Source organism: Vitis vinifera, chromosome 16 (genome assembly GCF_030704535.1).
Source record: "Vitis vinifera cultivar Pinot Noir 40024 chromosome 16, ASM3070453v1".
Classification (NCBI taxonomy): Eukaryota; Viridiplantae; Streptophyta; class Magnoliopsida; order Vitales; family Vitaceae; genus Vitis; species Vitis vinifera.
In genome coordinates, this window is record NC_081820.1 from 22957668 (window position 1) to 22974382 (window position 16715).

The 16715-nt window shown below is 32.1% G+C and overlaps 2 protein-coding genes and 1 pseudogene across 2 annotated transcripts; 2 read left to right on the top strand and 1 right to left on the bottom strand.

Annotated features, from left to right (window-relative positions):
• Positions 1 to 804: 804 nt before the first annotated feature.
• LOC100261044 (transcription factor IIIA-like) lies at positions 805 to 2480 on the bottom strand (annotated as a pseudogene).
• Positions 2481 to 7005: 4525 nt separating this feature from the next.
• Positions 7006 to 9871, top strand: LOC100262858 (probable polygalacturonase). The gene is made up of 6 exons (XM_002273633.5): positions 7006 to 7249; positions 7382 to 7714; positions 8411 to 8528; positions 8623 to 8797; positions 8892 to 8962; positions 9057 to 9871. The coding sequence occupies exons 1-6, from the start codon at positions 7217 to 7219 to the stop codon at positions 9761 to 9763; spliced, it is 1437 nt and encodes a 478-aa protein (XP_002273669.1). The 5' UTR covers positions 7006 to 7216; the 3' UTR covers positions 9764 to 9871.
• Positions 9872 to 10721: 850 nt separating this feature from the next.
• LOC100255958 (probable polygalacturonase) lies at positions 10722 to 15688 on the top strand. The gene is made up of 6 exons (XM_002273107.4): positions 10722 to 10958; positions 11229 to 11552; positions 12933 to 13050; positions 13465 to 13639; positions 13747 to 13817; positions 14819 to 15688. Exons 1-6 carry the CDS (start codon positions 10929 to 10931, stop codon positions 15526 to 15528), a joined length of 1428 nt encoding a protein of 475 aa, XP_002273143.4. The 5' UTR covers positions 10722 to 10928; the 3' UTR covers positions 15529 to 15688.
• Positions 15689 to 16715: the final 1027 nt, after the last annotated feature.

The following is a 16715-nucleotide window of genomic DNA, read 5'->3' on the forward strand; positions in this document are numbered from 1 at the left end:
GGAATCTTGTGTCTTCTGTTTTTGTGTCCACCTCGTCTCTCCACATTTCGTATTTTGCCACGGTCCCCCCACCACCACTCACTCCACGACCCCATTCTTTCACGCACCCACTTCCACTTGGACCAATAGACGCATGTTTCTTCTCTAATGCTGCTCAGTTACTCTTTAGTCTTTACCATCCACAGTTGTAAACGCTTCTATGCAATATTCGGATCCCAAGAATTTGAGAAATTTCTTAAACCATGGGTGAAGATGCTAAGATCCTCTTCGCTGGCTAGCACCAGCTATTTCAATACAGAGGGAAGTGGACTTTTATAGGCTTCTTATGTCACGGGTTTCATGTCGTCTAATGTTTTAATATTTGTTGGAGGTCAAAAGTGTAATATCCCCCGATAAGGGAGAACGTTACAGTTAGTTATAAAAAGACCTTTGGAATCAAATTAAAACCTCCATCAGACACTTTTATAATCCTTCTTAAATTAAATAATTGAGTTGTTAAGTAGTGATTATTTAATATTTAACTAGGCCTTGGGATCAACTAATTTTAAAATATATAAATTTCTTAATTAATTTTAATTATATTTAATTTTTATTTTATTTTTTTATAATAAAATTATTTTTTTAATATTTTTTTTTCTTTTCTTAATACTTTCTAGAACTAAATATAACCTAAAGAATGTTAACATCGGTGTTTATTAGAGTACCATGAGCTTCAATGCAGAAAGGATTATATACCACTCTTTGGCTTCGTTTCTATAACCTAACATGCTAATTAAACTGGGAAAGGTAATAGTGCTGAGTATCTCACTGCTGATCCTCAGCACCTGCTGAGAGCAGCCAAGAAAGGAACTCGGATCCTTGACTCGAGATGGAATCTGACTGACTTGGTGGAGTCACCCTCTTCCGCAGCACTGCTTCTACAGGTGGGGACGTCCTCTTCCGGCCACCCCTTGGCCTCTGCCTGAATTGTTCATCCAACTCCTCAAAATCCCCCTGAAACATTGTAGTTACAGTGTTACTTGTTTTTCCCACAAAGTGGTTAAAGAGCATTACCACATAGCAGCACAAATTCATCAATGAAATATGGTGAAACAAAACTCACATGGGTATAAACATGGCATCTGGTTTTCTCATGGTTATCTCTATCTCATGCAACAACCCGGAATGCCACAGACAAATGGTCTGAGTTGAAGATGCACAGCCTTCACATGCTGATGAAGGATTTGATTTCTGAGGATATAAATTCAAATGAAAAATTGATGTCATTAAAAGTTTAAGAAAATGAAGTCACAAACAAAACTATTGCTCTTACGGTTGAAAATGTGTGGAGAAAACCCTTGAAGTGGCATCTGATTCTCTCTGAGGAACATCCTGATTTATGTGTCTTGAGGTGCCTCTTGATGTTCTTCCTCAGCTGATTGGTGCCACATGTCTCACAGATAATATGTGTTGGTGGCAGGACTCGAGATGAGCCTTGAGGCACTGTTCATTAGTGAAATGTTTAAAACATCCTGGTTCGGAACAGACTGCCTCGAAGTCCAGTTTAATTGCAATGGTTAAAGCATTTATAAGAGTTTGCAAAGAGAAAACGGTAAAATTCCAAGAGGGAAACATGTGCAACTAGATTATGTTAATTTACATTATCCACTATAAAGATAAGTGAATGAGGTTTTTCAATGCATAAATAAAAAGAAATCGATAGTTAAAAGAAACTTGCCATGAGAATCCTCATGCGTCTGCAACTTTGAAGCAAATTTGAACACCTTTCCACACCCAATTTCTGAGCATACGTATTGTTTGTTGTTTGGAACCAACATTGTTAGGGGGAGACTCATCATGAAATTCCTTAACATGCCTTTTGATGCTGCTTTGAAAAGCAAATCTACTGTTGCAATTCTGAACAGGGCATGTGAAGAGTTTCCCTTGGTGCTTAAGAAGGAGGCGGGTCAAGTGAACTTTTCTTCTATAGCTGGAATGGCAGTCACCTACTGGACAAGTAAATGGCCTCTGCAACAAAATAGCAAATCTTTTTGAAGTTCGAATTTAAAAGAAACCTAATCTTAAATTTGATACTTAACTGAACAGGGTTTGCAAACCTCAAAACAAGTGGTGTGTGATGAGGCCACTTGATGGAGCTTCTCAGGAAGTTCCCCACCTGATACTAGTCCATTCAACATAGAATTAATGCAGCCTCAAGCATTTTGGAGTTCATTTTGTGGGATCCAATGCTTCACACTATATCATCCATGGGTATCTCATCACCCAAAAATTTTTAGAGCCTGCAAGATTATTTTATTTCAGTTTGATCCAACTACTGAAAGGAAACAAGTAAAGTGCCACAATTATTGAATGTAAAAATTGCATTGATAATAGTGAGCAAATGCCTCAAGCGAATGATTTTGCATGTGCTGCTTCAAGTAAGCTGGCTTTTTGAAACTTGCACCACATTCTTCACAGGTATTGGACTTTTCTCCCTCCATTTACTCATTCTTATGAACTCTTTGCCTTTTCATCCCTTCCTAAATAATATTAAGAAATCATTGATGAGGCCAGGGTTCTTGCAGATCAACTTCTGGGGGCAGATTTTAGCCACAGACCAAAATTTTATTCATTACTGATTTTACAATATAGGAAATCAGTAGGGCTATGTTTAGTTTCTGGAAAGTACTAAGCAAAGCAAAAAAAATATTGAGGAAAATGATTTTTTTATGTTCGGTTTCGTCATGAAAAATGTAAATTGATTTGCATTTCTAGACTATCATATTGTATTTCTATTATAAAGCATCCTTGCAAGCCAAAATTATAAAAAGACAACAAAAATACACTATTGTAATTTCAATATATGAAGTTGTTAATTGTAATCTAATGATAAATAAAAAAAATCTATAAAATTAATTTTTTTATATAAAAATATAGGGATATAATAAAAATACACTATAATTACAATATAAATACAATAATGTTAGGATACATTACAGTAAAATTTTGAAAAATTTTCAAATTTCTTATGAAATTAGGCAGTTGTGGGTTTTTTGACATATCCCTAACATGTCTAATATACAACAAATATTGTTCTTTATTATATAAATATGTCTCAATTAATTATAATTTTTATTTATTTATTTTGTATTTGTTGTAAAATTAGCAAAACAAAATAGGAAAATAATGAGAAAAAAAATATTTATTGAAATTAAAAATAGTGGGTACAATCTAAAAAAAATAATATTCCTTCCAACAGAATATTTTCCTTATGATTATTTTGCCTTGATCACACTTTGGAAGACGAAGATAAAGTTTTATTGATTTTGAAGTTACTTTAGGATTTTCTCCTTAGGATTTTCCTTTTTGGATTTTACCTTTAGATTTTCTCCTTAGGATTTTCTTTTTTGAATTTTTCTGATTTCTAAATCTCCTCCCACTTCTTGATGGCAGACACCTTATTTATAGGTGAAGATAGGAATTTGATTCAAATTCCCGAATTTTAGTTGCTTAATTTAAGGGATTTAGTTTATTAAATTTAGCAAATTTTATTATCCAAAAAGTTTTACCAACAAGATAATAATAATAATTTTCTTATTATTATTATTATCCCTTTTATAGCTAGAGATTCATGGTTTTTTTTTTTTTCAATTTATTGATTTTGAAGACTAAATTAGTAATAATTTAATCCATTAATTTTTTTTATGTCTATAATAATACGTAATACTATGAAATAGATTGATTTGATTGTGGGTGAAAGAAGACGTATTTCTCAATTGGTAAATGGACATGGGAAATTCAGGTAAATTGGTCTAATAAAAATGTTAGGTTTTCATAAGAATTATCAAATCTACCCACCCTTCTCGGTAATTTTTTTTCCCAGCCTACTCTTAAGGGTAATTCTCCAAAAAAAAAAATGGTAGGAATGTAATGAGCCAGGGTTTTGCAAGATTTTATTGGGCCTGTATGTCATTCAGGCCCATCAACATTTTGAAGCCCAGCCCAGTACAAGGCATTTCTTAGTGGTCCCTGTTAAAGCCACCCATACTAATAAATTGGGATGCAGAGAGGGAATTAGGTAGGGGTCTCCAAAAAGCCTGCGGCCCGCGGCCCGGCCCGAGCCCGTTTATGGGCGGGCCGAGCCGCGGTCCTAAATTTAGGCCCGACCCGTAGGCCCGCCTTTAATTTTTTTTAAAAAAATAATATACTATATTTTTATATATATATATAACTAACTCATTTAATAAGCACAAAAGAAATGTAGCTCAGTTGGTTAGAGCCTTGAAATTTAAGCTTGAGGGGAGGGGTTCGAATCCCCCCCTCTTCCTTCCTTTATTTAAAAGCCATTTTGGCTTATTTAAAAAAGCCCGCGGCCCGGCCCGCTAGCCCGCGAGCTCATAGGCCGGGCCGCGGGCCTAGCATTTTAGCTCGGCCCGGCCCGAGCTGGGCCGCGGGCCTCCTATTTAAGGCCCGGCCCGCCCGTTGGAGACCCTTAGAATTAGGATCTATAAGTTGAGTATATCATTATCTTTATAATAAGGGCATATTTATATATTGATAGTTAACCTCAATTTCCATCATTTTTTTTAAATAAATTATAATTTTTCACATTACTATATGAACTTATAGTTTTCATTTTTATAACGTAGGTTTATTTTAGGATACGAAATTTCAACTACCTAAGCAATCCTGCCCATAATTTTTTTTTTTCTCAAACTTTAGAGTATGTTTAACAAGATAGAAGGTGTATAAAAAATATATCAACAAAAATATTTCTTCATTATAATTTTCCTTTTTTTTTTTCCAATTTTGGTTTTGTAATTAGTAATCAAAGATTGTGCCCTCACCCTCATTTTAACTATACCCTTAATCCAATCCACATATAAAAAAGATGGCAAATTAATTATATAAATTATTTGTCTAATTACCATATTAATCTTTTTTCATCATTTATTATCCATGGATAATATAAGCTTAGTTCTACTATCAAAAAGCCAAGATGAGTAGATATAATAAAATGCGTTGCATTTATTCATATGAAAAAACCATAAATAGAAATCCAAGTTTGTAAGATACAAATTTCCGTTATTTAAAAATAATTAGTATTTACATTTTTTTTTTTTTTTACCATTAAGGTAAAATGCACTTTTTTGTCAAAAGTATTACCTTTGATCATTGAGGTACTATTTTTTAATGATATGAATATTACCTTTAACCATTTGAGGTACTATATTTGATTGGTTAGTGTGTGAAATTGGAATTATTTTTAAAATATTTATATTTTATAATTATTTTTATATGATTGCGTGAAAATATACTTTTTTTCATAATATTTATACTAAATTAACAATCCATGTGTCCTCTAACTCAAATAAGAACAAAAGAAAAAAAGAAGAAGCTATTTTAATGATCACACAACATCCAATATTTCTCACTATAAGACATAATAAAATAATTACTCATGGAAAATTAAAAACACAATTATTCCATGTGCTCTCTAACTCGAATAAGAACAAAAAAAAAGAAAAAAAAAGAGGCTATTTTAATGATCACACAACATCCAATATTTCTCACTATAAGACATAATAAAATTATTACTCATGGAAAATTAAAAACACGATTATTTCAATATATTTCATATCATTTGACCATTAATCATAAAATTAGCACACATTATGACACTATAAAGTGAAAGAAATTAAAAAAAAATAAAATAGACCAAGTCTTATAAAATTTCACAAATGATGTTAGAGTGGTGAAAAAGAAATTTAAAAGTTTTGAAAAATATAGAAAAATTTAATTAAGTGGGTGTTTGGTAAACCAACATTGTAATTTAACGTGATTTAATAATTTAATTTAAATAATTAAGTAAATTAAGTATGTTTGATAAAATAACTTAATAGTATAACTTAAAACCAAAAACAACTTTAAGTAATAAGTGAAAATAATCTGTTTATTCTTAAATTTACATCTTTATTTTACCTTTTTATCCTCATTTGCCCTAATTATCTTACGACTTCCATTATTACTTGATCTCTCTTACCTTAATTACAATTTATAAGAATAAATATGTCAATTTGATGATTTAAAATAAATTTTAAGTTAATTTTATCAAAGAATTAAGTAATAAGTTTTAAATTAATAATTTAAATATAGTTTAATTTAAAGTCAATTTAAGTTATTGAGTAATAAGTATTAAGTTTTATTAAACATTCCTAAGTTGTTAATTTTAAACTTATTACTTAATTCTTCTTTTAAGTATTAAAATTATTTAATAAAATTAACTTAAAACTTATTATAAATCATCAAATTGACATATTCATCCTTATAAATTATAATTAAGATAAAAGAGGTTGAGTAATAGTGAAGGTCATAGAGTAGGAAAGAAGATTATGAAGGTAACTAGGAGAGATAGAAGTAAAAAAAGTTAAATGAAAATGTACATTTAAGAATAAATAAATTATTTTTATTTATTACTTAAAGTTATTTTCGACTTTAAATCATATCATTGAGTTATTTTATCAAACATATTTAATTTACTTAATGACTTAATAAAATATTAAGTTACTTTAAGTTATTGAGATGTTTACCAAATACCCATTAAATTTCTCCTTAGATAACATGCTAAATGAAAGTTAATTTTAATAAACTTAATTATTGGACCGATGTTTAATATTTATGATTAAATCTAAACCATTCAATAAAAATAAAATATAAATATAAATGATTTATAAAAACTAGTAAGAGATATCATCCGTATCTACCTAACTCTCAATCTCGGATCTTGAATATGTGTGATGAAATGAAATTTAAGTCGTTAAACAAAGATAGAAATATACGACATTAAGGTATAAAAATAACATTTTAGTATAAAATTACAAGACTACGACATCATCTAATAGAAACTCAAAATTTCTAAAAGAGTTGGGCGAAATCACCGACAATTTGATTTTCGAAAGGAACGTGAGTCGTTGAATCCGGAAAGGAATAGGGACTCAAACCCAAACCTGTAACGTATCCTTTGCATACACGTAAACTTTTTTCCTTTGATTAGCCGTTACATGAAACCTAACAATTTAAGACTTTCGAAACCCACGTTGATTCATTCCTAAATTATCTTGAGCCTTTCTCGGAGATTTTCTTTCCTTGTAAGGAGGTCGTATTCCAAGAATATATATACTGATACGGAACTTTGTTCCACACACGAAAATTCAATCTCCCACTTCTTCTCAAGAGGATGGAGTTCTGCCTGAATTCGAGAAAACCCCATGTAAATCTTCCATTGATTTTCTTCGATTTTACTGTTTTTGGTTGTTTTCTGAATTGGGTTTTCTTATTTTTCCATTCTGGTTTCTGGGTTTTATTTGAATCTTTTTTGGTTTTTTTTTTTTTTTTTGCACAGGCTCTGGGGATTGTTTTAGCGGTTCTAATATTGGGGCTTTTGAGTTTCCGAGTGGCAGAATGCCAAACATCCAGTTTTATGGAGCCGATTAAGTATAAGGCATTGAGGTGCCGGAAACACAGTGCGGTGCTGACGGACTTCGGAGCAACAGGGGATGGGAAAACGATAAACACCAAGGCCTTCAAATCCGCCATTGACCATCTCAGTCAGTTTGCAGATGATGGTGGAGCAGAACTCATTGTGCCTCCTGGAAAGTGGCTGACTGGGAGCTTCAATCTCACCAGCCATTTCACTCTTTATATCGATAAGGATGCTGTTATTCTTGGAGCCCAGGTCTGGTTCTTTCTTCTGATTATTGGGTTTCTTTGGATAGAATTTGTGAACATTTTTTTCAATGATTTTGCCTTCACAATCTTGCCAATTCCGCAAGTTTTTTCTTCTAAATTAAAAATTGGTCAATTGGGCAGTATTTTCCAGATCCCAATTGGTTTTAAAAATTGGCAGGAGGAAGAGAAACTTTTGTGGTCAAACTTGATTTTCCCACACTCTTCTTTCTTTTTCTTGCTGTTCTTGACAAGCAAATATTGCTTTGAAGCAAAACCATATATATCTCTGTCTATTTATTCTATGATCAATTTCCTCTTGTTAATCTGTTAAGTTAGGTGAACTAAAGAGGTATTTTGAACCATACTGTCTTCTTCACATGGAGTCATGTGTTTGTAATAAAACCATCTACTCTATTGGTCAACTAAAAATCTGCATTGAAGTCTAAAATCCCAGCAGGGTTTTCATTTAAAAACAATGAAACACACCACCAACTCCTCTTTGAACTACTCCAAAAGTTTTTGACTGATTCAGAAGCCGGCAAGTGTGGCACCATATGGGGGTCTGACCACATAATTCAAAATATTCCTGCTGACCTTATGACCAATTTTGTTTATTCACCAGTCATAATCGTACTGTCGTCTTATTGTTTATATATTTTTGTCGCTATTGCTTGTGTACTGTGCTTACTTGATCCAATAACAGGATGAATCGGCATACCCCCTTATTGAAGTTTTGCCATCATATGGAGTGGGAAGAGATGGAGGTGGAAGGCATAGTAGCCTTATTTTTGGAACGAACCTCACTGATGTTGTAATTACAGGTAATAATAACACTTTGGGACTGTTGTATGCTTGAGGATAAGTTATATATGCACCATTGGCTAAGAACATTTTGTTAATGGGACCCTTCACCAGGTGGCAATGGAACCCTCAATGGTCAGGGTAAATACTGGTGGGACAAGTTCCGTGCCAAAAAGTACAATGACACACGGCCCTACTTGATTGAAATCATGTATTCAAATCATGTTCAGATATCAAACCTTACATTGATCGATTCTCCATCATGGAATGTTCATCCTGTTTATAGCAGGTTGATCTTCTCTTCAATTTTTTTACTTTGGCTTTATCTTGAAACATTCAATTATCAATAGCTTGTTTTCTCATACTTCTATGTGAAACTGCAGAAATGTACTTGTTAAAGATCTGACGATCTTAGCACCCATCGATTCTCCTAATACAGATGGAATCAACCCAGGTATCACAGGATTCTTCTGTGTTAACTTTGGCTATGTGGCAGTTCTTGATCTTGAATCATACTAATCTCATAATGTTTGTCTCATCTTCTTCAGATTCATGCAAAAAAGTCAGGATTGAAGACTGCTTTATAGTCTCAGGAGATGACTGCATTGCAGTTAAGAGTGGATGGGATCAGTATGGATATAAATTTGGGATGCCTACAAAGGACCTACTCATCAGACGGCTGACCTGCATATCCCCTGACAGTGCCACCATAGCTTTAGGCAGCGAAATGTCGGGTGGGATCAAGAATGTCTGGGCTGAAGACATAACAGCCATAGACACCCAGTCGGGAATCAGGATCAAAACTGGGATAGGAAGGGGAGGCTATGTGAAAGACATATATGTTAGAAGAATGACAGTGAAGACCATGAAGTATGTCTTCTGGATTACAGGCGATTATGGATCACATCCAGATGATGGTTGGGATCCTAAAGCTCTGCCTGTCATTAAAAATATCAATTACAGAGATATGGTGGCTGAGAATGTGACATATTCTGCCAGACTTGATGGAATTTCCGGCGATCCTTTCACAGGAATCTGCATATCTAATGTGACTATTGGGTTGACTGAGAAACCAAAAGAACTGCAATGGAACTGCACTAATGTTGCAGGAGTTACCAGCCAAGTGACTCCTAGGTCATGTGACCTGTTGCCTCCTTCAGATAAGGTCTTCAATTGTCCTTTCCCTGATCATCCTCATTGGGATGTTAAGTTGAAGACTTGTTCCCACATCGGTTCTAAGAAAATAGAGTTGTAAAGACTTGTTTTCACAAGCTTTATTTACGCTTGAATAGTGTTGCTCTTCTAATCTACAATTGGAGAGTACTTCACATCGATTGGAAATCATTACATCAATCTTCTTTAAGCCATTGTTTGTTAGTTTTGGAAACATTTTTTTCTTTTCAATCAAGCAATATTTGAAAAAGGAAAAACCATTTCATTAACTTTATTTAGGGGCTTGGGCAACTTGAATCAACCTAAACCAATCATACATAGACATATATTATTTTCTTAATATTTATTTCATTTATATTAAAATACATTTATTGTTTTAAATGATAGAAAAACCATAAAGCTTAAAATTAATATGCTTGTAAAGATCTGGGTTCTTTTAGGGTTATGAACAATTTTATTTTATTTTTATTTACTTTTAGATGTAATTTTATTATTATATAAGAGTCCGTTTGGTAATGATTTTTTATTTTATTTTTATTTACTTTTAGATATAATTTTACTATTATGTAAGAGTCCGTTTGATAATGATTTAAAAAAAAATGTTTTTAACTTTTATGATACTTGAAAATTTTTATAATTCAAATATAACAAAAAAAATAAAAACGTTTTTTAAAACCAATGTCAAATGCACTCTAAAAATCATTAAAATATAAAAAATATGAATGGAAGCATGAAAAATATGACTTCAACTACAAAGAATATAACAAGGTACCAAAAGGATGATTAGATAGTAAACAACATATCACCAAGTAAAAATAGTATGACCATACAACAAAAAAAATGACTAAGATAAGAATACTACGAGAAATGCATAAAACTTTGATTCTAACTGCACAATATTTAACCTATTGATATAGTTTTTTTTGCTTAAATTAAAAAATTTTGTGACCTAATATTAACATTAAACCTATTAATATTTATCTCTTCTATTTTATGCTTATTATTATTATTATTATTATTATGATTTATCATAATCAACTCTAAACATTTCTCCATATTTAGAAAGCAATAAAAAGAGTGTTAAGTTAATCTATATTTTCTCGGAACCTCTCCTCTGCCTTATTCAGTTGAACCACAAGTTTAGAATGGATCAATTTGGTTCCTTGAAGCTTCGGACTTGTTCCAAACCATTCTAATATATATTTTCTTTTTCTTGCAAGAAATCCAGTCCCGTTCTCATTCCCACAATGGGGTTCCATCTTTCCACAAAATCCCAAGTAAGAAACAGAACACAAAAATCAAAACCAGCCTTAGTTCTTTATTTGCTTTGTAAAAATGAAATAAACTGAAAATTATTTGCGAAAATTGATATAGTCTTGGTTTGCTGATTTTCTGCTCTTTTTCCCACTGAATTCTTTCTGATTTTCAAAAGCATTTCCATGGTTTTCTGAAATGGGTTTTTTGATGTTTGTGTTTGGCTATCTGGGTTTGTTCTCTTTTGTCTTTTGAATTTTTGTTGATGGAGAATTTGGTATGACTTTCTGCAGGTTTTGGGGGTAGTTTCAGGCGTTTTAGTATTGCTGAGTTCAGTGGCAGAATGCGGAGGAGAAAGAATTTTGAAGCCTTTTGATTACCCTGCAATAAACTGCAGGAAGCACAGCGCGCTGCTGACAGAGTTTGGAGGAATTGGTGATGGAAAAACCTCCAACACCAAGGCCTTTAAAACTGCAATCGACCATCTCAAGCAGTTTGCCACAGATGGAGGAGCAGAGCTCATTGTGCCTCCTGGAAAATGGCTCACTGGGAGCTTCAATCTCACCAGCCATTTCACTCTTTATATCCATAAGGATGCTGTTATTCTTGGTTCTCAGGTCTGATTTTCCACCCTTTTTTCTTTTCTTCTTTGGCAAACTGAATGATATGGAGGATGATTGAGTTGGCACATACAATAAAATTTGTTTTCTGCTTTCAAAAACCAAAACCAAAATGGAAAACTTTAGGTAGTTGGTGTTGTAGTTTAAAGTGTACAATGCAATTTAGGTTAAATTATGGGATAAACACAAAAATATGTCTGTATAAACAAATGAGACCAAAGTATGAAAAAGTGAAATTTAGGTAACAAACAAATGAGACAAAATAATATATGAAGTAATGAGACCAAATCATATATATGATATGTTTTATCATTGGCATTAAACCTACTTTTTGATAAGTAGTGTTTGGTATCAGGACTAGCGTGGGAAGCATTTTGAGAAAATTTTATTAACTCATGACTTCATGCATATTGGTTGTGTCAACCGAAACTTTCATACAAACATTGTTAATTCAATAATACAAAGATAAAACAATTACACACGTATAAAGTTTTAACGTGGTTCGACCAACCATATTTACATCGACTGATGAGAGAGAATTTTTTTACTATACCATAAGAATATTACAAAAGGTAGACTCTCTCATTCTTCTTCACATCTTTATCCACCTCGTATAGTTTTTACACACGCATCTCCATCTTATGACCTAGAATATTTATAGAGATATTTTTAACAACTTTTTTTGTTCTATAAGAAAATTTAATATTACAATAACATATCAATTAAGGAAATATTCTACATAATATTCTTTGTAAAAAAGAATTTTTACTAATTAGGAATTTGAGATATTTCCTAACAATATTAAGTTTAAGTATATAGTTTGTTGGTTTATAATTTTAACATTAAATAGTTTGTTTTACATGTAATCTACATATTTGTTTATCTTTATTTATCCAAGGGGATATACATTTTTGGTTACTTAATGATTGAGTTTTTAAGTTAAATCAGCCATTTAAAAATTATAATAAATTATTATTTTTATAGTTATGAAATGTTAGAATGAAAACAATGCAAAAAGGAATTTCATTCTCATGACGCCCTAGATGATTGAAGATCTTATTTTAAAGTGACTCGGATACTAAGAATTTTTATAACATTCGACATTACCATCATTTGGGTTATCTATCCCGATTTATGAGTCGTATTATTGCAATCGACAACTTGTATTTGTTTAAGAGAAACCAAGAGTTCTTAAGAATTAGCATTACTCAATTGTAGAACAATTTTTCCCATCAACTATTCAAATTGTGTTTCAATTGTTTGTAATAAAGCTTCAAACATTACCAAGCCAAATATGTAGAACCCTTCTACAACAAAAAACGATCTGCATGAAATTCTCATACGATTGTTTGTGATATGCTTGAATGATTCGAACAGGAGGAATCGGACTATCCCCACATTCCACCATTGCCATCATATGGAAAAGGAAGAGATGGTGGTGGAAGGTTTTCTAGTCTCATTTTTGGAACAAATCTCACCGACGTTGTAATTATAGGTAACGACACTCTAGGCCTATCATTGTAAGACAATTTAGAGTGCATTTAACAGTGATTTTAGCAAGTGTTTTATCTTTTGTAATATTTGAAAATTTTTGTCCTTCAAATATTAAGAATATTAAAAACGTTTTTTAAAATTATTATCAAATATATTCTTTTTTTTTTTAAATATAATATATTTAACCTAAGAAATGTTTTTTTAAAAAAAAGTCAAGTATTTGACAAAATTTTAAAAAATACTTTTACGGATCGCTTATATAACTTCTTATAGAAATCTCTGATAAGTTATTCTCTTAAATACGCTTTTATAGAGAATACTTCCCATAAAAATACTTCAATGAGAAATACCATCAACAGACACTCTTATTTATACACCATTTGGCTGGTTAGTTGTTAATGGGGACCTTCAACAGGTGGTAATGGCACGATAAATGGCCAGGGCAGAGTGTGGTGGGACAAATTTAAACAGAAAAAATTGGTAGATACCCGGCCTTACTTGATAGAGATAATGTTCTCTGATCAGGTCCAGATATCGAACCTTACATTGATCGACTCCCCATCATGGAATGTCCACCCCGTCTACTGCAGGTTTGATGGGCTTTTAGACCAATTCTCACTTTGAATATACCTTGATTTCCAAACTTCAGCCCCTTTTTCTCATATTTGTATGGTACTGATTGAAATTGAAATTGCAGTGATGTAATAATTCAAGGGATGACGATTCTTGCACCAGTAGATGTTCCTAATACAGATGGAATAAACCCAGGTACTTGTGCTATCACTCGGCTTAATATATGGTTATGGTTAGATGATCTAACGCATACTAATAGGGATGCAATCGGGACAGAATTGGGTAGGTCAATCCGAACTCAATCTAAAGTTTGGATCAGCTTAGATAATCTTTTTTAATACTTGAATTGAGTTTGAGTTAAGTTTTTTCAATTGAACCTTAATTTGGGATAGACTCGAGTCAAGGTTGTTTAAGGAATCCGAGCATAACTCCAATTGATTTAATATTTTTATAATATTTATAATGTATATTCTTTTATATACTAATATATAATTAGTTTCTTTTTAGATTTTTAAGAAAAAAAATATCAAACTATAATTATATCATATGTTTTTTCATACTTAGAAAGATATATATATATTTTTTTGTTACTGTCTTAAAATTTTATCTTATTTACTATTTAAATTTTGATATAAATATATAGAAAGTTTTTCAAAAGATATCGTACAAGGATTTTAAATCACACAACTCAAGTCTAATATGAATAACTTGAGTTTAGAAAAATGAGTTCGGACTAGGCTTGAGTTGAGTCTTTTGTATTAGATATCGGGATAAGTTAGGTTCAAGTTGATTGTTTCTTAATTTGGGTTATGATTAGATTAGTCATCAACCTGACTAATCCACCCTAATTGCAGCTCTGCCTAGACCTAAACAATAGTAGGCAATACCCTTTGTTTAGTAGGTGAAAGTTGAAACTACGAACTGATATCAAAATTGCAAAGTAGGGTTTTAGGTGTTAGTTTCAAGTGATTTTGAAGATCTCGCCCGTTTGGCGAGTAGGAAAGGAAAATTTCTTGGCAAACGGAGGCAATAAAAACTTCAAGATGATGGGATTTTCATCTGAGCCCTTCCCTTGTCCTTGAATTTCCTTCATCTTCATCCTTACACTCTTGAGTTGATGAATCCAACCAATTATCCCTGCATTTATTCCATGTTTTGTAGTAATCATATCTACTTTTTCATCTTATGTTCTTCAGATTCATGCGCAAACGTGAAAATCGAGGACTGTTACATAGTCTCAGGCGATGACTGCATTGCAGTAAAGAGTGGCTGGGACCAGTACGGGATCAAATATGGAGTCCCAACCAGGGACATAGTCATCAGGAGGCTCACCTGCATATCCCCCGACAGCGCCGTCATCGCTCTGGGCAGCGAGATGTCGGGCGGGATCAAGAACGTCCGAGCTGAAGACATCACAGCCATAAATTCCCAGTCTGGCGTGAGGATCAAAACAGGCGTGGGAAGGGGAGGCTATGTGCAAGACATCTACGCTAGAAAAATGACCATGAAGACCATGAAGTATGTCTTCTGGATGACAAGCGATTACGGGTCGCACCCAGACGATGAATGGGATCGTAAAGCGATTCCCAAGATTGAAAATATCAACTACAGGGAAGTGGTCGCGGAGAATGTGACCTATTCTGCAAGACTTGATGGAATTGCAGGCGATAAGTTCACCGGAATTTGCATATCTGATGTGACAATTCGGCTGACTCAAAAGCCAAAGCAACTGCAATGGAACTGCACTAATGTTGAGGGAGTCACAAGCCAAGTGACTCCCCAATCTTGTGATCTGTTGCCGCCCTCAAAGGGGCCCTTGCAGTGTACTTTCCCGGAAAATCAGCTTCCCATTGAAGCTGTTAAATTGAAGACCTGTTCATACACTGCATCAAAGAAGATGATGTAATAAATAGAGAGTTTTTTGAGAATGAAATAAGCTCTGATATATGTGAGCTGATCGATACTATTTTTGTATGAACTAGGCCATGTGGCTTTCAGTTTCTGTGTGTATTGTTGTTTCCTGTTCTGCTCAAATAAGATTTCATATAGCTTACACGAAAGTACAACTGTTTGGTTGATGGGAAAATATGAGGAATGGGGAGAGTGTAAGCCATGAGTCCTGTTTGTCAACGAAATAATGATATCATTTAAAATTGCTTGCCTTTTTGGCAAAATGTTTTCTTGGTTTGAAAGCTAAAATCATCTTGGAAATTCCTTCCAAGACACTTGCAGTGTATTTTCTGGAGGGATAACGCACAGAAAAGAAAATAAAAAGAAAAAAAAGAAGTCAAAGGAAAAAAAAATGGTAGGAAATTACTTCCAAAATTAATAAATTATTTTTATATGTATCGTTCCATTAAATAATTTTAAAATATATAAATTTTTAATTAATCTTAATTATATTTATTTTTTTCCATATTTTCTTTAGGTTATTTAATTTTTAGAAAATTTTGAAGGAAAAGAAGGAAAAATAGTAAAAAAAAAAATGAAAGAAAAAAAAAAGATTCAAAATTAATAAACAGTTTTAACATACTCAACATTTTTCACTTATTTAATCATTTTATGTAAATATTAAATAATTTAAAAATATATTCAATGTCCTAACTAACAAAAAGTTAGAACTTGAAATAAAACTTTTATTTGTATTAATTACGAAGTTAATTTTTTTTTATCTAAATTAAAATAAAAGCCTTATCAAAATTAATATTTTTATATTAAATTATTTTAAAATTTTTTTTTTTTTTTTGTAAAATTGACCAATAGATATGACTTAAAAAAAATCTTATGGGTTCTTAAAAGTGAACCTTTATATTTATTTTAAATTTTTTTAATTAAAAATAACATATTTCAAAATAAAAATTGAAATTTTATTATAAAATATGAGAATTTATTGTAATTTGTTGATGATTATCCATGATGTATATCTATTTGTTACTCCCCTATAAAAGGGGGTGAACTCTGATAAAAATTCATTCGATTTTCTTCTTATATTCTAATTTCTCTTTTTCCTTTTCCTCTCCTTCCATTTTATTATTTTACAACAAATTTCAATTAATATTACTTTACCCAAGTCAATAACATATTAATATTAGA